This window comes from Berghia stephanieae, chromosome 5 (assembly GCF_034508935.2).
Source record: "Berghia stephanieae isolate SIO BIC M18660-M18661 chromosome 5, UCSD_Bste_1.3, whole genome shotgun sequence".
Taxonomy (NCBI): domain Eukaryota; kingdom Metazoa; phylum Mollusca; class Gastropoda; order Nudibranchia; family Aeolidiidae; genus Berghia; species Berghia stephanieae.
This window is the reverse complement of record NC_088364.1, coordinates 61,996,943-62,023,169: the sequence shown is the minus strand read 5'-3', so window position 1 is coordinate 62,023,169 and position 26,227 is coordinate 61,996,943. Positions and strand designations below refer to the sequence as shown.

General features: G+C 37.5%; 1 protein-coding gene across 2 annotated transcripts in view; it reads left to right on the top strand.

The window, feature by feature from the left end:
• Positions 1 to 3,360: 3,360 nt before the first annotated feature.
• The window catches only part of LOC144973370 (uncharacterized), a 41,438-nt gene continuing 18,571 nt past the window's right edge, over positions 3,361 to 26,227 (top strand). Inside the window, exons 1-13 of one of the 2 annotated variants that reach the window (XR_013645541.1) lie at positions 3,361 to 3,808; positions 14,732 to 15,132; positions 15,513 to 15,657; positions 16,622 to 17,034; positions 17,421 to 17,579; positions 18,508 to 18,668; positions 19,417 to 19,597; positions 20,097 to 20,293; positions 21,842 to 21,950; positions 22,937 to 23,125; positions 23,650 to 23,688; positions 24,909 to 25,064; positions 25,635 to 25,775. Coding sequence is in view for 1 of the 2 variants with exons in the window: in XM_078915709.1 (XP_078771835.1) it covers positions 3,739 to 3,808; positions 14,732 to 15,132; positions 15,513 to 15,657; positions 16,622 to 17,034; positions 17,421 to 17,579; positions 18,508 to 18,668; positions 19,417 to 19,597; positions 20,097 to 20,293; positions 21,842 to 21,950; positions 22,937 to 23,125; positions 23,650 to 23,688; positions 24,909 to 25,064; positions 25,635 to 25,775 (2,361 nt within the window). In the remaining variant the exon portion in view is untranslated. The remainder of the gene's footprint in view (positions 3,809 to 14,731; positions 15,133 to 15,512; positions 15,658 to 16,621; positions 17,035 to 17,420; positions 17,580 to 18,507; positions 18,669 to 19,416; positions 19,598 to 20,096; positions 20,294 to 21,841; positions 21,951 to 22,936; positions 23,126 to 23,649; positions 23,689 to 24,908; positions 25,065 to 25,634; positions 25,776 to 26,227) is intronic. The other variant, XM_078915709.1, reaches the window with a different exon arrangement.

The following is a 26,227-nucleotide window of genomic DNA, read 5'->3' as shown; positions in this document are numbered from 1 at the left end:
AGGCAAGTCACGTGATTTATACTTTAAAATGACAAAACAGCTTTTTCTTAAATGTTGCTTTTAAAAAAAAGCACTTTCTTCTTAATACTATTATTTCAATCGATTTGATTGTCTCATACCTTGAATACGAGCCGTCCATTTTAGATTTGTTGACAACTTATAATTCTAATCGATAGATATTTGAAATTAACGTTGTTTTGTTTGTTTTTTTTTTATTTTTTATTTGGGGGGGGTGGGGTGGGGGGGGGGGGGGGGTTAAAATGTTTTTAGAAATGAAAGTTTTTCTGGCAACGATATATAAAAACAGTTTTATCAGTGTCTAGCAGTTACTTAGGTACTTTCTTGGTTTTCACATTATCATCCGGCATTACTCAAATAACGTCACTCTTCCAAAATCGTGTAACTGGGAAACAGAACAGACTTCTTGTTCTTCCCTGATTCCCGAAATGTGTGTTTTATTGACTCTTCTCACAATGACGCTTTTGAGTTTGCCGTGCTCTATAAAGACACGTATTTAGACAAATTGGCCAGAAAACTCTACCTTCACTTATCGATCGATTTAAATGACTCGTATCTGGGAAAGAATAACCTCTCAAACCTGGGACTTAAAGAAAGACCTTGCGAGGTCTCAGGTTTGAGAGTTTCTACCAAGATGAGGGTCATCGATATTTGGAGGTCGAGTTTTCTGGTCAGTTTTTTGTTAAAATATGTGTCTTTCGAGAGTACGGCAGTTAGCTGGTTATAGGTTCTATTACGTGGAGAAGTGATTGTCAAAACCAGCTAAATGACATTCGTATAGAAACTTGAGCTTTTATATAGCGCAATAACCACTAAACGTGATCAAAGCGCTTTACAAAGGGTCCCTGACCAACAGCAACACGTAAAATATAGTACGAGACATGACGCCCGTTAGGCAATATTACAGGGTTGTTTTTTTCCGACACTGTTAACGGCCAAGTACTCATCTTACACCTGAGTACGGTGAGAGAATGTGAGTAAAGAGCTTTTTCTAGGGACTCAAATATGCGCCGAGCGAGGTTCAAACTCGTGACCTTCCTATCCGAAAGCGAGTGTCATACCACAAGACCGCACTAGAAGGTTATGTTGTGATTCAAGTTATTAGTCATATTGTAATTACTAGAGAATAATGTTGTGTAATAATGGAATAATCAACTTGTACACCACCCAGAATTGCTCGGATGTGCTACACATACAAGGACAATAAATAAATAGGTCACACAAAACGCAAATGCGCATTGTCTCTGTTGGAAATATTGTAATACCGCCTAACAGGCGTCAGGTCTTGTTCTTCATATTTCGTGTTGCTGGTGGAAGGGACCCTTTGTAAAGCGCTTTGAGTACGTTTGGTGGATATTGCCCTAAATAAAAGCTTAAAAAATCTCAAATCCAATTACTACTCAAAAGTCTGCCTAAATAGGAATGGTTGAATGTCTGAAAATATAGATCCCGGAGGCGTCTTTGAATTCTTTATTTAATCTATTCCATTCCTTTTTGGGAGTATTTTGAGATTAGCTTGGCCTCAAAAACGGCCACAGTATTGTTCTCTAAGGCATATAGGACAACTATTTTCCTTTTAAACTCATTGAATAATAGGGTGCGAGAAGAATTAACCGGAAAAATTTACGGCGCTATTCCAGCACGAAGTAAAAACAAACAAAAAATTGAAAATTTGCAAGCAACAAGAACAAAACCTGAAGTCAATTCTTGCCAAGATTAATTTTTGTTAAATGCATTATTGGTGTAATATTTGTCTAATAATCAAGTCAAAAGTCAATAAGATAAGATAAAATAACACCAAAATGCCTCATGTGTTCGTTCGTCTTCACTTCTTTTTTTATCAAAAATCAAAAGCCAAAAGTCAACAACATTGCAGTCCAAACAGTTCAGAATAAAGGCAAATTATAATTTCGTAAACAAAGGGAAGTAATACAATAAATTCTTCATTCATCTATATTTTCAGCCGATTATACCAAACTCGTATAAAAATGACGATATCGAAAGTTTCCAAACTTACGTCTTGTTTTTATTAACACTGCTGTGTTACTATTGTAAGTAGTTGTCGCGTCTGCTTGAAAAACAAATGACCGATCGGGACAAAGACTGGAATACGTTTTTTTTTAAATTCTAACAATATTTACATAATTTTCAGTACGAGCAGAAATCATATTCGATTTATTTCCAAAGATGAATTGTCTTCAATAAACCCTGACTTGAATTTGAATCCTGTGGACAACAACATTTGGTCATTGAGCTTTATTTAGCATTTTTTTTTTATACGGCGCAATATCAACTGAACGTGCTCAAAGCGCTTTACAAGGGGTCACTGGTCAACAGCAACACTTAACATGTAGGACGAGACATGACGCCTGTTAGGCGATATTATTAATTTTTTTTCGGACAGAGACAACGCTGTTAACGGCCAGGTACTCATTGATGGTTTATAAGCCTGGTACAACGTTTTACAGGAGTCAATTCAAAATGCATAGGATCGACGACTCACTATCAAGACCTTTAAAAATCAAATGGATCATGGAAAAAAAAGTATACTGATCAATCATAAAGTAAAATGAGGGATCGACAGATCACATCAAAATTTGAGAATTACGTCCAAAATCTTCGATATAAAACAGTGGCGGAATGAAAAAAAAAATTCAGTATCATTTTTTTAAAAAATTGTAGACCTATACACAAATTTAAATAATTGGCTTTCATTTCTGGTAAAATTTCAGACTTTTTTCAGACATGTATAGTCTGGCGGCTGCATGCTTCTAAACGTTTCCGGAATTTTTTCTCGCACCCGATATATGAATGAAACAAACTATTATATTATTCAAAGTAATACAATGTCACGATATTATTCGAGATTGCCACTAAGTACATGATACATTTCGTGTATTTCAACCTTTTATAAAATTAACCAGTTTCCCTATTTCGAGTTTTCTACTCTAAAATATTATGAAATCTTACTAGAAATAACTCAAATGGGAAGATGGAAATGGATTGAGAATCGGCAGATGACAGGACAAGCACGCTATCCTCTCAGTCCACCCCCCCCCCCCCCCCCCCCCCGCAGCCCACCCTCTCCCTTCCATTCCATTCAATCCTCCCACTTACCTTTAACTTAATGTCTTTCCCCCTCCACTGCCTCACCTGTATCTTAATACCCCCCCCCCCTCCCCTCCTCATCTCTCCATCCCCTCCCTGCCCACCACCCCCCCCCCCCCCCCCCCCCCCGAATCCTTTCATGCCACAGTGACAGATGACTGCGATGACCATCGTGTTTCTAAAAATAGCCAACGTACAGGTGACTAAGAACTGGCGTCACTAGTATCTATAGTTACTTACTTTCAAGTTCCGAGCGGCGTCGGTATATTAATAGGAGGGGAAATGTGTCTTCCTGTAGGATACTAAAAAACGTTGACAGCGTCACATTAGACTGAATAAAATGCCTTTTGAGCTTGTAATGAGTTGAACTTTCGAACAGTAGAAAGATACTAGGTCTATAAGTGTGGGATATAATATTATAGTCTAAGGCGACAAAAAATACAACAATTACAGTAGAAAATTCAGTATTTGGTACCCGTTTTAAATTGGAAGATTTAAGTACTTATTTTTATTTTAGTCATAGAAACGAGAGGAGTATTGACAGCTTAAGACGTGATATAGGCTGTTTTGTATTTTATATATTATTTTAAAGTAATATTGAATGTTGGAACAATGAGGATATTACTAAAACAACAAAGATACAAGTTTTTCGCTGTGCTGGGAATCTTTCTACTCACAACTGGTATGTATAGAATCCAATATATTATCTCGAGCAAGATTTGTAGTCTATTATACGATTCTTTTATCTCTTTGTATTCATTAAACGAGTTATTTTTTTATCGTGCCCAATAACACAACGAGCTTGCGAGTATGTGTTAGTGCACGATAAAAAAACGCGTTTGATAAATACAAAGAAATGAAAGAATACTTTTATTAACCCCTTCAAGTAAGATTATTAGATATTTTGTAACCAAATAGTATGGTATTAGTATTTCTATTCACCATAATTTGTATCTTTTTTCAATCTGCTTGAATGACAATTTGACCCAAAATAAAAACGCTGGATTTGTATTCATGCGCTCTCTTTTACATTTAATTTCACACCAATAAAATGTGCGAAAATATTCTACAATCGTTGAATAATGTTTTTATTCAACGCGTTCAAAACATTATTCAACGATTACGTATTTACTAAGACATGATAACATTCCCTTTATTCATTCCCTCTGGGAAATTTGCCGTTTTATCTATTTCAAGGGAAATTGGAATAATATTAAACCCTCCGCCGCAGTGCAGCGCCACAAATTGAGTGATTTGCTCCATGCAGGCCACATGAGCGGCGGGAGTCAACCAAGCTGCTGGGTTGCTGGGGCGGACGTGACATCAGACCATTGAATCCTATTATTGTGTGACGTCAAATCATTGTTTTGACCCACAATAGAGATATTCCAGTGTATTGTGTGTGGTTGTGGTTTTCCGTTTGGCTTCATCTTCTTCACATTTTATTGGCTAATACTAAAGGCGTTGAAAAGACCACAAACATGTTTTATTTTTACGTCTCTCTCTCTCTCTCTCTCTCTCTCTCTCTCTCTCTATCTATCTATCTATCTATCTATCTATCTATCTATCTCTCTCTCTCTCTTCTCTTCTCTCTCTCACTCTCTCTCTCTTCTCTCTCTCTCTCTTCTCTCTTTTCTGTCTTCTCTCTCTCTTTTTTCTTTCCCAGCTCTCTCTTTTCTCTCTCTTCTCTCTCTCTCTCTCTCTCTCTCTCTCTCTCTCTCCTCTCTTTTCTCTCTCTTTTCTTTCTTCTCCTCTCTCTTTTTTCTTTCCACTCCCTCTCTTTCTCTCTCTTCTCTCTCTCTCTCACTCTCTCTCTCTCTCTCTCTCTCTCTCTCTCTCTCTCTCTCTTCTCTCACACGCCGTCCTCGATGTTTTACTGCAACTCGTCTATTACGTGATTGGTTATGATGACCAGTCGTTTGATGACCATAATATTGCGCCTGCTAAGTAAATCATCTTCTGGCTTGCTTTGAGCCCAAGGAAGGTCCACCCACGAGCCCTAATCCCGGTTTAAGCACCCCTGTGCCGTGGGAAAATGTTTGTGACAAGCATTCTCCCCCCGTCTTGAAGGAGTCGCACACTAAATTCGGATTTCCATTTCGTGTGAATTTGAGCTTTTATATAGCGCAATGAGAGAAGATAGATTGAAATGTTTCGGACATGTAAAGAGACGATCGAGGGAGGACGTGGGAAGGACAGTATAATATGACTTACAACTAGCGGGAAAGAGGAAAAGGGGACGCCCAATATAGTGGTATAAGGTAAAGGATGATATGAAAGAACTGGGCCTGGAGGAAGATGATGCGCTGAAACGAGATGTGGCATTCATTATGGCAACCCTGCAAATTGAGGGATAAGCTGAAAGAAGAAGAAGATATAGAGCAATGTCCACTAAACGTGTGTTCCAGCGATGCATAGTTGAGTTGTTGATGATGATGATGTTGTTGATGACGATGATGCTGTCGATGACTACGATAGTACTATTAGTGTGCATATGTGTGAGTGTGTATATATGTCAATATATTATATTATGTATGTTCTTTTGTATTGTTATAAATGTGTAACCAATTGACAAATTGCCACTATCTTGAGGACAATAAAGACATATTATTTTTAAAGCGCTTTACTAACGGCCTTTACAAGAGAGCCAAAAAAAACAAAAACAGCAACACGTAACATATAAGACGAGACATGACTGACGCGTGATTCAATTTATTTCGGACAGAGACAATGTTATTAACGCCCAGGAATTTTTTTACACCTGAGTACCTTGAGAGAATATGAGTAAAGAGTTTTTCCATGGACTCAAATATGCGCCGCTCGTAATTCGAACCCAGGACTTCACAATTAACTTTAATCATAATAAAATACACACACACACACATATATATATATATATATATATATATATATATATATATATATATATACATATATATATATATATATATATACATATATACATATATATATATATATATATATATATATATATATATATATATATATATATATATATATATATTGCGGCTATGTGGTGTAGAAATATGATACTCGCCTTCGGATATGAAAAATTGGATTCGAGTCCCGCTCTAAACGGCGCATATTTGTGTCCTTCGAAAAGGCTCTTTACTCACATTCTCTCAACCTACTCTGGTGTAAAATGAGTACCTAGTCGTTAACAGTATTGTCTCTGTCCGAAAAATATTGTAATATTGCCCAATAGAGGTCATGTCTCGTCCTACATGTTAATTAAATGTTGCTATTGGGCACGTTTAGTAGATATTAGATAGTAGCTCAATATAAATACTCAAGCTTATATATATATATATATATATATATATATATATATATATATATATATATATATATATATATATATCGAAAGTCGTTTGTAAGATTGGATTCCATGCAAAGTAAACAAAACTATCATTATAGTATTACTGTTTGATCCTTCCAAAACCGATCCCACTACACTTGTCATTGATGGCCATTCATACGGGAATCGAATCGACAATACACGTTGTCGTCAAAACACATGACAGACTAAATCATTTCCTTATTCTGTATCCTTCAAGACATTTTGCCATTGACTGGTGTCCTGACCAAAAGGTAGCATGCAATGATGGTCCTTGAGACTCCTCTTTAAATGAAAATTGAAAATTGAGCTTTTATATAGTTCAATATCGACTAAAAGTGCTCAATGCGTTTTACAAGGGGTCCCTGGCCAACAGCAGCACTTAATATGTAGGACAAAGCGCGTTGAGCACGTTTAGTGGATATTGCGCTATATAAAAGCTCAACCTCAATACCACTAAACCACAAAGAAACACGACCTCGACCGATTCATAATAATTTGGCTTGGCATAATAGCTATTTATTTCTCTATTAAAGCCATTCCCTGTAATGCGTGGGTTGTTTACCAGTTGACTGCCGCACTTTGGACAAAAGTCGGATTTTAAAATTTGGCCAGAAAACTCATTTTTCAAATATCAATCCATTTAAATGACCCCCATCTTGGCAAAAACTCTCAAACCTGGGACTTAATGAAGACTTCCCAAAGTCCCAGGTTTGAGAGTTTTTGCCAAGATGAGGGTCATTTAAATTAATCGATATAATTTGAAGGACGAGTTTTCTGGCCAAATTTTTAAATACGTGTTTTTTCCAGAGTACGGGAGTTACAGCTTACTGGTTAATGCGTTTCCTTTGTTGCCAAGATGTAAACATGTTTTACTTACAGACTTACTTCCCTTTGCTTCTTTCGTGGCCATTCAAACTGTTGAATAATGACTGACAAGACACGTTTTAAATATTTTGGCCAGAAAACTCGTCCTTCAAATCAAATATCGATGGATTAAAAATAATCCTCATCTTGTCAAATCTCTCAAACCTAAGACTTCCTTGAAGACGTTTTCAAGCTTGGGTTTGAGTCGTTTGGGTTTTGTTGTTGTTGTTGTTTTTTGTTTGTTTTTGATTTTGTTTTGTTTTGTTTTGTTTTTTGCTGTTTTTTTTTTTTTGTTGTTTTTTTTTATTATTTTTATTTTTTTTTTTTTTTTTTGTTTTTTTTTGTTGTTGACAAGATAAGGGTCATCTTAATCAGTTATTTAAAGGACGTGTTTTCTAACCAAAATTTTTAATGTGCGTTAAAAATTGAGCCTTTGTATAGCGCAATATCAACTAAACATGCTCAAAGCGCTTTACAAGCGGTCCCTGGCCAACAGCAACACTTAACATGTAAGACTTGACATGACGCCTGTTAGAAGATAATATTAAAATAATGTTCTGACAGAGACAACGCCGTAAACGGCCAGGTACTCGTTTTTACACCTGAGTACGGTGAGAGAAAGTGAATAAAGAGCCTTTTCCAAGGACTCAATAACTATGCGCCGAGCGAGCGAGACTCGAACCCAGGACCTTCCGATCTCAAAGCGAGTGTCATACCACATGACAACATAGCCGTATGTGGGAAGGGGAGGGAGGGGGGAGGTTTAGAGTAAGACAGGATTGCCAGTTACGTACTTACATACAGCTGATGTCCCTAAACCGGTCTTGGGATCGTGATGTGCCAATTATAAATCCTTGTAATAATTTATTTCATTGGGTTTTTCTTCCGTGACCATCATTTAATGTGTCTTGTCGGTTTAAGCATAAATTACATATATATATATTATCAATCTGTAGACATCATGCTTTTTTCAACTATCGTGTATTCTGTGGTACTCTAGAACAACACATATTTAAAAATTTGGCCAGAAAACTCGTCCTTCAAATATCGATCGATTTAAATGACTCTCATCTTAGCAAAAACTCTCAAACCCGGGGCTTCCGAAGCCCCGGGTTTGAGAGTTTTTGCTAAGATGAGAGTCATTTAAATCGATCGATATTTGAAGAACGAGTTTTCTGGCCAAATTTTTAAATAGGTGTTTTACCAGAGTACGGCTGTATTGTATTTACAAGCATGATTAATTATTTCGTATGTCGTAAAATACGATGTTTTGTGAATTTCAATTTTAATTTCGTACACATATATACTTTTCATCATCTATAATAAATATAGACTATAGTCATAAACAGAATTATTTTTATTTCGTATGTCGTAAAATACAATGTAGGAGTTATGAGTTTTAATTTTAATTCTGTACGCATTAAACGCGTAGGTGTGCTTGGCGTTATAGTTAGTGCAATAATGTTCTAACTTGTATAAGAGAATACTCTCTCTCTCTCTCTCTCTCTCTCTCTCTCTCTCTCTCTCTCTCTCTATCTATCTATCTATCTATCTATCTATCTCTATCTCTATATATCTATCTATCTCTCTCATCTCTCTTCTCTCTTTCTCTCTCTCTCTCTCTCTCTCTCTCTCTCTCTCTCTCTCTCTCTCTCTCTTGCTGTGTGTGTGTGTGTTTGTGTCCTCTCCCAGACACACACACACACACACGATTTCGCACTTTCTACCCCCCCCCCTGTATGTTTCTCTCTGTCGTTCTCTCTCTCTCTCTCTCTCTCTCGCTCTCTCTCTCTCTCTCTCTCTCTCTCTCTATATATATATATATATATATATATATATATATACATATATATATATATATGTGTGTGTGTGTGTGTGTTATATATATATATATATATATATATATATATATATATATGTATGTGTTTGCTCGCGTGTATGGTATACATAGTATAGCAATATTTAATACTAACATGTCTGGCTATCAAAACTACCAACACGGGCGAGCATAAAAGTGTATCCAGAGGATAAGTCTGATTATGTTTTGACTTTTATACATTGTGATCACATGACATGTGAAAAATTTCTAGCCGGCATGAAGAATAAAAAGTGCCGATTTTCTTTGTTTAGAACCTAGCTGCTGGTTGCTGGGCGGACGTGACATCAGACTATTGAATCCTATTACAATATTATGCTTCAAACCACCACAATATCCATAATTAGTGTCTTTACGACACAAAGAAAACTCCTATTGTAGAAGAAGCCCCCATCCCATTGTTATCTGTAACAACAATGCCAAAACTGTTGATCCCTACTCTGGCCAAACACGTTTATTTTAATTTGGCCAGAAAAGTGTTTAAGACGTCAAATATATGTAAATTGATCCAAAAGAAAACCTCAACTAGCCCCCCCCCCCCCCACCCCCCCCCCAAAAAAAAAACAGGAAAAAAAACAAACAAACAAACAAAAATAAATAAATAAAACAACTGCACTGAAACAAGAATATCTTTTTAAAGCTACATGTTATTAGGTTTGAGCAACGTGCACACATTCTAAGGTCTGAAAGCCGAACGCAGTTATGGGCGTGATCAAACATTGTTGTAATGGACAATAGCGTTGGTTTAAGTTACAACATTACAATAACGAGCCTATAACAATTAAAGTTATCAGACCTTCAATTCAGAATTTCAAGATGTGAATCATTTCAAGGGATTTTAATTTGAAGTAGATAAAATTTTTCTACCCAATTTTTAAATATTGTAATTTTTTTTGGTCATAAAATGGCAATGCTGTATTCTATATAGATAGTGTGCGCTTTGCTAAGAAACTCACAACATTGCCATCCGGAATTATAACGGACCAACACACAAAGCTATGTATAACCTTGAACGTTTATAGTCTGGTTAATACAGTTTAGTGAGAATTACTCAAAATCGCGGATGGCAAAAATCAATAACAAAGACCTGAGTGTGACGTCAACCTCATACTATCTATACACTTCCGTCTAGTCAGCGTTGGTTACGCGAATCTCTATACATTTTTACGTAAATCCTACAAGTAACCAGGTGTTGTGTGTTGCATGGCTGCTCTAGAAGATCAAAGCGCCCGCTATGTTTTGAGGAGACAGCGATAGATAACGTCCAGTCGGTACAATCAGAGATCTGTCCACTTCCTGTTTCATCCGTTGACAATGACCTTGGGTTTCCGGCCCTAGACACAAATTGATTCATTACCTCAAGATTACATCTCTGTCATAAATCAATAGACAGCCTATCTTCTATTGATGCTGTGCGTTTAGGTAAAATGCAACATCTTCCAGCCGGATAGAACGTACCTACACACAAAACTATGTGTAACGTTGAGCGTTTATAGATAGTATGCAGATGACGTCACTCAGGCCTTTGTTATTGTTTTTGCCATCCGTGTTTGTGAGTTGTTCTCACTAAACTGTATTAACCAGACTATAAAAGTTCATGGTTACACACAGTTTGTGTGTTGGTCCGTTATACGTCCGGATGGCAATGTTGTGAACTCCTTGGCCAAGCGCATTCTATCTATAGTTTGAAGGTCGAAGTTAGTGAGAAGTAATCATAAAAATGGGCTACGTGCGACTATGTGGTCTTTCGGATCGGAAGGTCCTGGGTTCGAGCTCATAGTTGAGTCCTTGGAAAAGGAACTTTACTCACATTCTCTCATAGTACTCAGGTGTAAAATGAGTACCTGGCCGTTAACGGCGTTGTCTCTGTCCGAAAAAAAAATGTAATATCGCCTAACAGACGTCATTTCTCGTTCTACTCGTTACGTGTAGCTGTTGATCAGGGACCCTTTGTAAAGCGCTTGGAGCATTTTTAGTGGGTATTGCTCTATATAAAAACTCAAGTTTAAGTTTCAAAATGGTAAATATTCAAGTAAACATGGTCGAAAGCCTTGTGTCCTCTGTTTGTGTCCACAAAAATTGTAATATCGCTTAACAGGCGTCGTGTCTCGTTCAACACGTCGTGTTACTGTTGGCCAGGGACGCTTTGTAAAGCGCTTTGAGCACGTTTAGTGGCTATACACCATCATCATCATCAACATTGCACTTTTTGCCCTGGTTCAGAGTATAGGCCACAAACAGTTGCTTTCCCTCCCCCCTCTCTCTCTCTCTCTCTCTCTCTCTCTCTCTCTCTCTCTCTCTCTCTCTCTCTCTCTTGAGCTAACTTTTTTTTTATCTCGCTCCATGTCTTATCACTTCTCTTCGGTCGCCCAAGCGAAAAGAAAGCGATTTGATTTGTCCGTCTGTGTTTCTGTAGCGCTATTTAAATACTCCAGTTTTTTTGGGTTTTTTTTTGTCTCTGACAAAAACACTAGAAAAGAAACTCAGAGCATTTGAGATGTGGACCTATAGAAGAATTGCAAGCGTATCCTGGAAGGAAAAGAAAACAAATCATCAAGTACTCCAAACTTTAGGAATAACATCAACAACGATCATTTCAACTATTAGAAAGAGGATAACCCGATATTTCGGCCACATCAGAAGGCATGACTCACTGCAGAAGACCATTGCAGAGGGAAAGATAGAAGGCAAGCGTGGTCGAGGACGAAGAAGGACAAGCTGGCTTGGAAATATCGCAGCGTACGTAGGAAGCCCCATAAATCAATGTGCGAAACTCGCAGATGAGAGAGAGAGCTGGCGAACCATGATCTCCAACGTCGTGTCCGACATGGAACATCGATGTGATGTGATGTGATGTTTTAAGCAACTGTAACAACATTAAAAAAAAAAAAAATACCATCATTTCTGCAGCGATTAATTTGAGTCCATCCTTGAACACAATTTCATAATTATGAGACAGGTGAGGCCCCGTTGATGTGGAAAATAGTGTACAAGTTTTTATCGCTGATGAACTCTGCACGAATGAATGGAATAATTTTGCCACTGTGAGATCGATCATCTTCACCAATCAACCCCCAATCTATTCGTCAACGTCAAAACCTGCATGCTTTGGATTTCATGTTTACTATCAACACCTATCCTGCCTAACTTTGAAAGAAAGAAAGAAAGAAAGAAAGAAAGAAAGAAAGAAAGAAAAATAAAACGTTTATTTAAATTTTTGGCCAAAAAACTCGTCCTTCAAATATCGATCGATTGAAATGACCGGAAAAATATATTCAAATTTGGGACTTCGCAAAGTCTTCCTTTAATCCCAGGCTTGAGAGATTTTGCCAAAGTTGATATTTCAAGGACGAATTTCTTGGGCAAAATTTTAAATACGCGATTTTTCAGAGCACAGCAATATAAACGCCAACTACGTTTATTGATGGTATTCAATTATGTAAAATACTCACCATTTATGCCCGTCAAATCAATCCTGTCGTTAATCGTAGACGTAAAAGAAAATATCTATAAATAGAGATACCCCTTAAAAAGTCCATCATGACATCGAGGGTCTTGCAATTTTTGATTTGGTCATACTTTATACACGTTACCCACGAATTGCTCTTCGACGCAGTTATGAATGAATGTTTGGTTATAGGCATTGTCAGATATTGTAAGAACGTTATTGAAAAAGGACAGGGAAGTGGCTATTTTACATCTAGCTCTATTTCTTCTTCTTCTTTTGAGGAATATGCAATGAGCAAAACTTGGCAATTTATCTTGTGCATATCTGACCACAGACATCGTCTTTGCCGTCACTTTGGACTGAAGAGTACATATATTATTACCCATGTACTCTTTGTTTACATCTTGATATTATTTCTGCGTGCGCGCTCGAGCGCGTGCGCGCTAGAGCGCGCGCGCGCGTGTGTGTGTGTGTGTGTGTGTGTGTGTTTGTTGTTTTTTTTAAAATGTTTTTCATTCATAGCATACTACTCGGTGTCATTGCACTTTCCTCTTATGACACTAAACCACAAACTGTTACGCGTACCTAGAAGCTGTGGACTGTAAAAAGTAATGAACAAAAATGAATATAACAGCTCGGAAAAAAAAAACCTAACACTGGACGTTTTGGACTCAAATCCCCTCTTCAGCTAATAACAAATACAATTAAACTTTAATAGATCATTTAAGATCAAGCAAGAAATCTTATTTTATTAAAAATGGTTTTGCCGTGACCAAAGAAGGGTTTTTAGCCCGAAACGTTCCGTGATTGGTGTTTTGTTCTTTCTCTAAGCTATTTTTTTTAATTGTTCACTGGGTACTTTATACTGTTACAGTTTTAAAAAATTACGTGTAGGTAACTCTATCAAAACAGTTTATTGTGGTTTAATGTAATTAAAAACGATCAACAATATATAACGATTATTCACGAAATGATCTCAAAGCGCTTTACAAGGGGGTTAAAGACAGCAGCAACACACTATGTAGAACGAGATATTTACATAGACAATTTATATTTTGGTTGAGAACATGCTGTTGTTACTGGCAAGGTTCTCATTTTACACCTGAGTAAAGTGAGAGAACGTGAATAAAAAGCCTATTTTAAGAAATCAACTTTGTCCCTTTTACAGTCAGACTCGGTCCAGGAACCTAGAAGAACAACTTGAGCAGTTTTATATATAGCTAGTGCAATATCTAACAAACGTGCTCAAAACATTTTACAAGGGCTCCCTGGCCAACAGCAACACCTCAGACGAGACGTGACGAATGTGAGGCGATATTGTCACATATCTCTCGACAAAGACAACGGTTAGGAATTTTACACACGAGTAGGTGAAGAATGTGAATAAAGAGCCTGTTCCAAAGACTCAACTATGCGGCGCTCAGATTGGGACTCGAACCCAGGACCTTCCGGTCTGAAGGCGAGTGTCATACTGCAAAGCCGTATTATAGCAGCACAGACCACATTGCCAGAAGAAAAGTGCCATAATAATAATAGTAGTAATATTAATAGTAGTAGTAATATTAATAATAATAATAATAATAATAATAATAATAGTAGTAGTAGTAGTAGTAGTAGTAGTAGTAGTAGTAGTAGTAGTAGTAGTAGTAGTAGTAGTAGTAATAGTAGTAGTAGTAGTAGTAGTAGTAGTAGTAGTACTAGTAGTAGTAGTAGTAGTAGTAGTAAGGCTAACAGTCTGAATGACGCTTGCTGAGGATAGTGTGATTCAGCTACACAGTTTTTAAACTTCGAGGAGTATAAATGCTCTCTCCATTCATGTTGCTAATTTTTTTCCGTTGGGGTCACGGTCCTGAGCCGAAATTTTTAGGCTGTCAAGATCTTGTTGTGACTTAAGAACGGAGGGTACTGCAGTATTTCTGAGTTCTTCGGTGACTAATTCGGACTCATCTGGATTCAGAAATTCCTGATATGTAGAGAGATTCTGGTTCAGTGTCATAAGTCAAGATTCAAAAGCTGTATATTATGACATTTTGCCAACAATTTTGTTTCATTTCAGGTACCAAGTGCCAACTTCAGAACCAACCTCAGAACTCTGGCTTCCCCGCCCAGCCCTTCAACAATGACATATCATTGCCGGGGTTCCACAAAACAATGGACGACGCCTTTGAAACGGCCAGTGCAATTTTGGACGATCCCTTGAACAGAGATGAGATAGGATTGCAGCTGCCTTTCCCCAATGACGGAAACTTCCAAGGCAACGTTGGAGGAAATGCTGGTGGTGTCTTTAATACAGGAGGAACTGTAGGTGCTGGTGGGGCCTTCAATACTGGAGGAACTGTCGGTGCTGGTGGGGCCTTCAATACTGGAGGAACTCTCGGAACAGGAGGGATGAATGCTGGGAACGGTGAACAAAAGAAGACGGCTGGTTACAATGCGTTGTTCACTCAACAATTGATGGTAAGGAACTAGTTAATGATTTGGTTTCCTGTACACACTATTGTAGCTCCTTCTTCATCATTGTCATAAATTTTAACTAAACATTGTTGAAGTTGGTATAGATGCTGCCATCGTCATAATCATCGTCATCATCAGCAGCATATCATCAACATCATCATCATCATTATCGTCATCATCATCATCATCATCATCATCATCATCCTTATCATCATCATCATCATCAGCATCATCATCATCACCGTCATCATCATCACCATCTTCATCCTCAGCACTCAATTGTCGATTCATACACTTTCTGCACAGTGGAATATCTTACTTGATACAGACATAAATCATATACAACTACTGTAATAATTCCAAACATTGTTCTCTTTTAATAGGACGTTACTCGGCGCTTACAAGCCAAGCCCCGTGTTCAGCACATGAACGTTGCCAAATCGATGGAGCAGATGATGACCCAGTTTTCTGCATACCGCCAAGCTGTGCCTCCCAACTTCCAAATGGCTGCAACATCCACTCCTGACTGTAAGAGAACTATAATCTTATAAAGAGAAAACAGTTTTCATGACCTATTACAAGGGAATGGTAGACTTTTTTAAAACGTCAGTGTTTATATAGCGCAGCATCCACTAAACGTGCTCAAAGCGCTTAACAAGAGGTCCTTAGCCAATAGCAACACTTAACATGTATTATGAGACATGACACCTGTTTCACGATATATCATTTCTTCAGAAAGATACAACGCTGTTTACTGCCAGATACTCATTTACACCTGAGTACGGTTAGATAATATGAGTTAAGAGCTTTTTCCAATGATTATACCATCATGAAGGTCCCGAAGGCGATTATCACAACTCAAGACAACATAGTCGTAGGAATAACACAGTGAATAGCCGCAGTGTGTAAAATGAGTACCTGGTCGTTAACAGCGTTGTCTATGTTCGAAAAAAAATTATAATATCGTCTAGCAGGCATCATGTATCGTCCTATGTGTTAAATGTTGATGTTTTCCGGAAACCCCTTGTAAAGCGCCTTGAGTACCTTGAGTACGTTTAGTGGATATTGCTCTATATTTTTAAAAAATATATTTTTTTGATTTTTTTAAATCGATTAATACTCATAATTTTAGACGATGGGTTCCTAAGACGATATTATTCCACCCGCTCTCCCTAAATATTTATCAAAGGTTAAATTTCACTCAAATTAAATTTTTGAAAAAAGAAGTATCATTTAAATATTTCTGAAAATGTCTTTTACTCAGAGATGACGAAATCAGAATCGATTTAGGGGTATAATAAAAGATTTCTTACACTCTTGCGTTTTGAAATTCGAACTTTGTTCCAAACGCGAACTAGCAAGCTCGTGCAGCGGTTGGGGACACGTCCGGAATTCCAAAAGGCAAGAGTATAAGAATCGTATAATATCCTTCAAAATCAATAATAATGCTGATGAATGGTCCGGAATGCTAAATTGTGTCATTCATCCACAGCTGATGACCACTGCTTCCACACGCCTGGACAACTCAATCGCTTCTTCAGCCGAGTCGGGACCCTATTCGACACAATGAGCTCAGAGATCAACTCAGGGGAAAGCATGGGAGAAAACTCTCAACAAACAGCCAGTTCAGAAAACGTCATAGATGATTTCGGAGACCAAACGAGTTCAGAGAGTATAAATTTTGGAGATGTCGGCCAGGCAAGTTCCAAAAACACAGGCATTGCCACGGGTGTTCCCGTTGTGCCAGTGTCGTCGGATGTTCCCGATCAGAAGTCTGGGGAGGACGAGTTGAATACGACAACAGAAGACGTCGTCGATGACACCAAGAGTGAAGAAACGATTGCCAGAAGAAGAAGAAACACTGGGTTCCATTTTGATCTCGCTAAGGCTATGGATGATATGGAGGTATGTGATAAAAATGCCAATGGTTAACATTTTATTTTACAAAATGTAGTAAATGATGAATGAGATAATTAAATTAACTTCATTTTATTCATTCATAGTAGAATCTATTTTCTGAAATATATATCTTTAAATTTAAAAAAGTTAATGCCCAGGCATGAGCCACCAGAGAAAAGCGACATGATGTCAAGCTGGGGAAAATCTTAAATGCATCCAATAATCACCACAAGACACACAAAACCGCGGGGTTAGTTGGCCAGCATTTAAGCTTAATAGCCAATATTCTCAACATAAACATGTAACATAGAAACGATTGAGACATTGAGTATGCTCCGGTATTTGGGGTGAATTTTAATTCTAATTTTCCGATTTAAAAACTGTCATTGCAGGTTGATGATATCGAATGTCTGAAAAATTTCCTCTCTGACTGGGAACGTGAAGAGTTGTGTTCTTACTTCTCCAAGAGGTTTTCTGGAATATTCTCCAAGCTGTATGCTTCAGGCTTTGACTGTGACGAGATGTTGGAAGTGGACGACAGCAATGAAGATGTAAGTCACGTGATGTGATGGGCATACCTAATTGTGATCACATATCAGACTTGTAAATACAATATTATGTGACGCAAGCCTCAAAACGGTATTATGTCGGGTGGTTTAGATATTAATAATTGAATTGATTTTTCGGGTGGTTTAGATATTAATAATTGAATTGATTTTTTTTAATACAATATTATGTCCACCACCAGTGTGGAAATATTAATTAACCAGGAAATTACCCAGTTGGAAATTCTTTAGATTTAAAAAAAATTAAAACACTAAAATCCAACACATTCAAACTGCTCCGGAAAATTAATTTAAAAATAAGGAAAAGTCCATCAGAGCCATTACGTCCATGGAGCAGGAATTTACCCCGATTTCTATAGCGTGAAACGGACAATAGCAATTGCTTGCTATCCTTCGCACAGACCCTAGTCTATCGCAATGTATTTTCCGATAGATCTATTAGATCCAGCTACACAATCACTGCTGTGTGGAACAGGAGGTCCAAAAAAAATCGACTTCACCAAGTATTGATCTTGGCCCCTTTGCTTGTGAAGCGAGTGCTCTACCAACTGAACTATCGCCCCACCCCTTCCCCTTAAAAAAGAATGAAGATAAAGAAAAATCCACCAGCTATCTATCTCATACATGGGACAGCGTGGCTCAACGGTGCGGTTTTTGCTTCGTACCCGAAAGGTCAGGTACCGTGTTCGATCACCCTCCGCTGCGCTGTGTGGCCTTGAGCAAGTCACCTCGCCCTAGCTCAATTTGCGGCGCTGCACTGCGACTGACGCCTGGATTATTCGTCTTCCCTTGGAATAGACCCTAGAGACAATTTCCCCTATGGGATAAATAAAGGGAATTTAAAATTTATTTTTTATTTATTTATACTCTCAGACGATCTAAGCTGATCATAAAAATTCTAATCGTTTATCAGGGTTTGGACATGCAGCACCAGATCATCATGGAGACACGGTTCCGGTCAACTCCCAAAGGGTCATGGTCAGATGCCCAGATCAAGAGGTTGATGACCTTTGCCCCTGACGCTCTTGGTGAAGACTTTTTAGATGATTTGCCTGATGAACTCTTCCGAACAAAGTATGTAGAGTGCTGCCGATTTTAGCTTTCGCGTGTTTAGGTTGTTAGATATACTTTTTTCATTATAGCTGTAAGATTGTGTGCAAACCTAATATGGTTTTGTGCGGCTATGTGGTCTTGTGGTATAACACTCGCTTTCGGATCGGAAGGTCCTGGGTAGAGCCTCACTCCTTTTCCAAGGATCTTTACTCACATTCTCTCACCGTACTCATGTGTAAAATGAGTAACTGGCCGTCAACGTCGGAAAAATTGTAATATCACATAAGAGGCGTCATGCCGATTTACCTTTATTGATGGGAGCGAATGTTATTAATTACATTCATATTTATATTGCTTTTAAAACAACTGAAATATCTCTTTTCCCTACTCATTTATTTACTTATTTCTTCTTGTTTATTGTGTTGTTTTTATTTTGATTTTGTTTTATTTTTAGCTTTTTTTTGAGGTGAGTTTTGTTTGTAGATGGATATGATCTTTTGGCTCTGGGTTTAGTTTGGGGGAGGAAGGGGGTAGGCCGTTGGGTGGCTTGTTTTAGTTATTTTTCCGGGGTTTTGTTTGTTTTGTTTATTTATTTATTTATTTATTTATTTTTTGCTTGTCATTTGTTTTTGTTTTTGTTTTGTTTTGTTTTGTTTTCGTGTGTTTTTTTTTCTGTTTGAGCATTTTGTTTTTTTTACTTTGATTGTTTTTAAATGTTCAATTAACACGACGTGACTATTGTAAAGATGTTATTTTCCATCTACTCCAGTTTGAAGAATATAGGACGTATTGCAGCTGGACGGAACAGCAACCCCAGTCTGCGTGAGGCGTTCAGAGACAGATTGGATGAACTGGGCCTGGAGAACTTTTCAGAGGAAGGCATCCATCAACTCGGACCTGGCCTTCTGGCCTTGAGTCTTGATCAACTGGAAAATCTGGATGGGAAATTGGTAAGCTAGATTGGGCGGGATCATTTATTGGATGGGTGACGTTAGGCAGAATTAGTGGAGGCATAGTCTTGTGTTACTTGTATAGGTGATATCAAGCATTATCTTGATAGACATCAAGAAAGCAACATTAAGAATTATATTGATGAACTTCTTTTTGTCTCATGAAAATAAAGCATCAAGCATTGTATATTTAACTAACGTAGAATTGTAAAATATGTTTGTGTTGATACCAAAATGAAACATTAGAGAGCAGGCGATGGTGATAGATAAAGGTATAAAACAATTTTGAAATAATAGCATGGAAGAAAAAATGCAAGAAATGTTCTGATTGATTTGACTTTTAGTTCTATTCCTTGCTGTATCTCTGTCACTTGCGAATTATGAAGAAAATTAAAGAAAAGCCCTTTGATTTTACTTTCTGTAAGAAATCTGTAATGCTGCTAGTGTTTCATTGAGTGTAATATTTTTATACCAGAACATTTCAAAATCATCTTTGCAGCTCCTAAACGCAAAAATAGATGATCTTTTCGATGATCACGATGATAGCGGTGAAAGCTTTGAAAGTGTTGATGTCAACGATGATATTTTCGACGATGACGACGACGATGATGGCTACCTGGTGAGATACAGTATCGGACAAAAGATGAAAAAGGCCCTCAATAAAACTGGCTTTGACAACTCTCAGTTGATTGCCAGGTTGGACAATTCAATGTGTTTTGAATAGTTTCGCTGTGCTCAAGACTAAGTCTCTCTTTCTATTGCTCTCTCTCTCTCTATCTATCTATCTATCTATCTCTCTCTCTCTTTCTTTCTTTCTTTCTTTCTCTCTTTCTCTCTTTCTCTCTCTCTATTTCTCTCTCTCTTTCGCTCTCTCTCTCTCTCTCTCTCTCTCTCTCTCTCTCTCTCTCTCTCTCTCTCTCTCTCTCTACCTATCTATCTATCTATCTCTTCTCTCTTCTCGTTCTCTTTCTTCCTCTCTTTTCTCTCTCTCTCTCTCTCTCTCTTTCTCTCTTTATTTCTTTCTTTCTCTATCCCTCCTTCTCTCTCCCTATTTTTCTCTCTCTTTCTCTCTCTCTTTCTTTCTCTCTTTCTTTTTCTCTCTCTCTTTCTCTTTCTCTCTCTCTCCCCATCTCTTTCTTTCTCTCTCTTTCTCTCTCTATCTATCTTACACTCTCTGTCTGTGTGTGTGCAGTGTGTGTGTGTGTGTGTGTGTGTGTGTGTGTGTGGGTGTGTTTGTCATCCATGGACCTAAACTTGATATAAGGTAAAGAGCTGGAAAGGAGTGTATGAAAGAGGTCAGCCAGATAAAGCAAGATAGAAAAATACAAGAAGAAGAAAACATCCCAAAAATTCAATCTGCCTTGACTGAGGATCGAACCTCAGATCTCCTGATTCCCGCTCTGTATTTTAGTATATATTTAGTCTGTTGATTTTCCTCATGAAAAGTGAATTATTTTCTGTCTCCACTCAGAAAATATTAGATAGATATATTTGCAAAATCTGGCGAAAAGTATTTTGTGTATGAAAATCGTTCTACCCAAAGATATTTATACCCTCTGTTTAACTCTACAGAAGGGGAAAAAAGACCTGCTCCGTTGTGTGCTACATTTCGATGTATTGTATTTAATATTTGCCCCTTTCTACGCTCAATTGAAGTCCTGTTGAAAGTTCAATTCAGAACATTTCAAGTAGCTACTCTAATACAATTTAATTGCCGACAAGTTGAAAGTCCAGATAGATAAAAAGAAATATCAAAGCCAAGGTGCACATATTCGCAGGTCTGATAATCGAATAAAATTATGGGCCTGATTTAATATTGTTGTGCGGCTATGTGGTCTTGTGGTATGACACTTGTATTCGGATCTGAAAGTCCTGGGTTAGAGCATCGATCGGCGCATAGCTGAGTATTGGAAAAGGCTCTTTACTCACATTCTCGCACCGTACTCAGGTGTAAAATTAGTACCTGGCCGTTAACAGCTTTTTCTATGTCGGAAACAAATTGTAATATCGCCTAACAGGCCTTTTACATGTTATGTGTAAAGCACTTTGAGCACGTTTAGTGGATATTGTCCTATATAAAAGCTCAATTTTTATTTTTTTTTAAATTTTTTTATGGAGAATATTTTACGTTGGTTTGAGCGGATTTCCATTACAATAATGAGCCCATGATCATGTGGATTATCAGACCTGTAACTAAGAAGACATCAATCTAAGCCATTGCAATACCACTTCCACCCTATTCAGAACGATGCCATTCTTGAACCATGACGTGGATTTCATCAGAAGGTTGAACCCTGAAGCCCTCTTCAATGCCCTGCCCCAAATACAAAAGGTTCATTTTGATACAGAGGAGGTAATTGTGTGGCTATGTGGTCTTGTGGTATGACACTCGCTTTCGGATCAGAAGGTCCTAGGTTCGAGCCTCGCTCGGCGCATAGTTGAGTCCTTGGAAAAGAGTCTTTACTCACATTCTCTCACCGTACTCATGTGTAAAATGGGCACCTGGCCGTTAACAGTGTTGTCTCTGTCGGAAAAAATTGTAATATCGCCTGACTGGCGTCATGTCTCGTTCTATATGTTACGTGTTGCTGTTGGTCAGGGACCCTTTGAAAAGCGCCTTGAGCACAATAAGTGGATAGAGCGCTATATAAAAAAGCTCAAGAAGCTCAGGTAAGTAGGCTGAGACAAAATTAATGGGGAGATCACTTTAGGATAATGATTATTCACTCCATTATAAGTAAATCGGGATAATACTCATACAGTCATATTCATTTAAAAAACATCGATGATATTCCTTAAATATTTATATTACTACAATATTTTTAAGGAGTTGTTTTTATGTTGAGATACACGTCTGGTTTATGATGTAAAGATTTGGTCAACTCATATCTGTCTGCAAATGAAATAACATATTACCGAAGTTTCCTCATTTTTTTCTTTCTTTCTTTCTTTCTTCTTCTTCTTCTTCTTCTTCTTCTTCTTCTTCTTCTTCTTCTTCTTCTTCTTCTTCTTCTTCTTCTTCTTCTTTTTTATTATTATTATTATTATTATTATTATTATTATTATTATTATTATTATTATTATTATTATTATTATTATTATTATTATTATTATTATTTCTGCTCCTCCTCCTCCTCCTCCTCCACCTCCTCTCCTCCTCCCCCTCCTCCTCCTCCTCCTCCTCTTCTTCTTCCTCTTCTTCTTCTTCTTCTTCTTCTTTTTCTTCTCTTTCTTTCTTTCCCATTGAATTTTTTTTTCTGACTTTCTTTCCTTTTTTAAAAAATATTTTTTTTTCTTTCATTCATTACTCACCATAATGTGTCCTCCACCTTGCAACAGGCTGTGGAGATGCTGGAAAAACTCCGGGAAAGATCCGACATTTTCCAACGAGCCCTAAGCGGCAACGTTGTGAGGAGGCTTGGTCATCTGATGAAGGGAATGCATGCCCCAGAGATTGAAGGTCTGGATAGAGATGATCTGGAAGACGCCATGGAAGACATCAAAGACATTGATTTCGATGATGAACAGGTACCTCAAACAAAGATGTTTTATATTCAGACTGCTGCAGATTCCGTGAACCTTTACTTCTTTTATAATTGGATTCTATAGTCTGATGTCACGTCCGCCCAGCAACGAGCAGCTTGGTTCTAAACAAAGAAAATCGGCTCTTTTTATTCTTCATGCTGGCTAGAACTTGTCACATATCATGTGATCAGAATGTATAAAAGTGAAAACATGATCAAATTTATAATGTTTTTTTTTTTCCTCTGGATACACTTTTATTCTCTGGGAGAAGTATTTCATAAGGGCGTCCGCCATTGTTTCGATAGGTTAGAACCAGTTACTAAGTTACTAAGCATCATTACGATGATTCTTAATGACGTAGATTTGAATGAATGCTGTTGTATACACTATTAATTAAGCAATTATTCGTTGTTTAGATAAATATTTTTGTTTCTTATTCATTCACATAAACAATATACAGATGTCATTGCTTTTTTTTTTCTCCATACAATGATATGATCAGAATTTTCAATATCTTTTTTTTTCAGGCCGAAGCTATTGTTGACCAACTTTTGGATGAAAATATGGTGAGTGTGAGATAATAGCACACAATTTCCCACCAGAATTGTATTAAGATTATGATAGCCTTTTAATCGCTCCAACTGAAAGGTGAAAACGATGGACGAACATGGAACGTGTCATCATGAATGGCGCGTGTGGCAGCGTGGTACAGCGGTACGGTCTTTGCTTCGTACCCGAAAGGTACCGAGTTCGATTACCCGCTGCGTTGTTTGGCCCTGAGCAAGTCATCTCGCCCTAGCTCAATTTGCGGCGCCGCACTGCGGCTGATGCCTGGGTTATTCCAGTCTTCCCTTGGAATAGACCCTAGAGACAAATTTCCCACTATGGGATGAATAAAGGGAATTATATTGGTTTTTTTTTTTTATGTACCCACAAGATAGTGAGACATCGGCATAGAATGGTTTTTCTGTACACACAGTTGGTGAGTGAGATATGGAACGAGATGGCCGTCTAGTTATGGCATTTCATTTCTACCACGGAAAACAGGATGAAATCCAGGTGTAGGAATCTTGGGGGTTTTTTCCTTGAACAAGAAATGTAGGGCTTAAAGCCCCTTACCACCCATAGGAAAATCGTCACATTTGTTACGATGCAGCCAACATTTTTTCTCATCCTGATTTCTATTGTACATCATAATATTTGAACAATGTTTGCTATAGTTAAAGTATATTAACACTGTGTTGAAGAGCTCGTTTAGCATTTTAAAAAATTGTATAGCAAGAACTAACAGCTTTTGAGGGAAATTGTATTGAGGGAAATCTTTTTGTATAGGTTGGGTGTGATATTTTGGGAAAACCCGGAAAATGACCGGTAAGGAGAGAGTTAAAGCCCCTTTGTGGCTGCACAACGGCTGACACATGGGTTATATTATCGTCTTTTCTCGAGTTGTACCCATTAAAATATTTTCCCCTTCGCAAGAATCAAAAGAATTTTCATTTGAATGGTCATTCACCATCATTAAAGAATTGGAAGGGCTTTGAATTTTAAGAGAAGTTTCTGAAACTCAAAGAACTGAAAAAGTGTGTATGAAAGGTGCCATACAACGCTTTGTCTGGCACCTTTCATATACACTTGTACAGTTCTTTATCTTACACTGGTGCCGGCTCCTTCATTTCTTAATTTGATATTTTCTTAAACTACTTTGTTTATTTACACTTCTAGATTAGCATTGTAATAATAATAACATTCAACCATAAATAATATAATCATTTTGTATTCCAAACAGCCACCCAATTTTGGTAACGTCATGAGACTAGGAAGACTGGCCAGAGGTCTCTCTGTACGTCACATCCAACAAATGGTTCCACAGGATCTCAGAGGACTCCTTGACCAGAGGGGTGTCCACTTCAATCCCGTTAAACAGAATGTCATTGCAGAAAAGGTTGGTATCTTGTAGTTGAAATGAGCAATCGCATTTTATACCATTGCTTTTTTTTTTTTGTCTTTGATAGTATTAGAATTAACATTATAGTAATATTAACCATCATCATCATCATCATTATCATCATCATCATCATCATCATCATCATCTCATCGTCGTCGTCGTCGTCGTCACCATCACATATTTACAACACGACTTATCATGCTGATATTCAAATCCAATAACCTCGTCATTGTACTTATCTTCTGATAAGTATTCCTTCAGGGCCATTAGGCCTATGGAGTCGAAGTTTATCCCGATTTCTATACCGTGAAATGGCGAATAGCAATTGCTTGCTATCGCTATTCTATCGCATATCTTCTGATAGCAGGTACATCAATTCTAAAATAATATATTACTCTGGGATGGCAGTGATAATAATTATATAGCAACAAAAAAGACATGACAATTGACATGAAATTGTCAAAAACCCAGTAATTTTTTTTAAATGAATTTTTATTTTAACACGTCATTATTTGAGCCCTCTGGGGGGACATTATCATTTTGTTCCATTGTATGTATTCCATCCAGATGCGCCTCGGTGGGTTCCCAGTCAAGATGAGGATGTCTCTGTATGAAACATTTTCTGACGAGGACATTGAGGACCTATTTGAGGAGGATTCCACGGGTTTCTTGCAACTGTCCACAGACATTGATTGGGAACCTTTGCAGGTAATTGAATTTGGTGTTACTGAATTGGAGGAATAAATAACAATGTGAAATTGAATGTAAGCATCGATTTAATATATGAAAACAGATAAAATGGACGGTTCGGTTTTCCTTTTTATCGACAAAACAGGATGAATGACACAATACAGACGAAAGAGATAATGTGGTAGTGGCGATATTGACCTAATATCTTTATGTTTTAAACTGGTCGAGATAACTATAGAATATTGTCGGGTCATTGGTTGCTCTGTCATATTATTCAGGGATGCTGTTCTATGCACGAATAGTCCTCGGGAAGAACGAGATGGTTGTGCGCATTGATTTTGGAATAAGGCAGTGCATATAATATATGCATTTTATTTTCTTCCGTGGTTTGTCAATATGTTAATAGGGATCATTATTATAGTATTGCTCTCCCATGGTCATAATACAATGCCTTTTTATTATTCAATTTG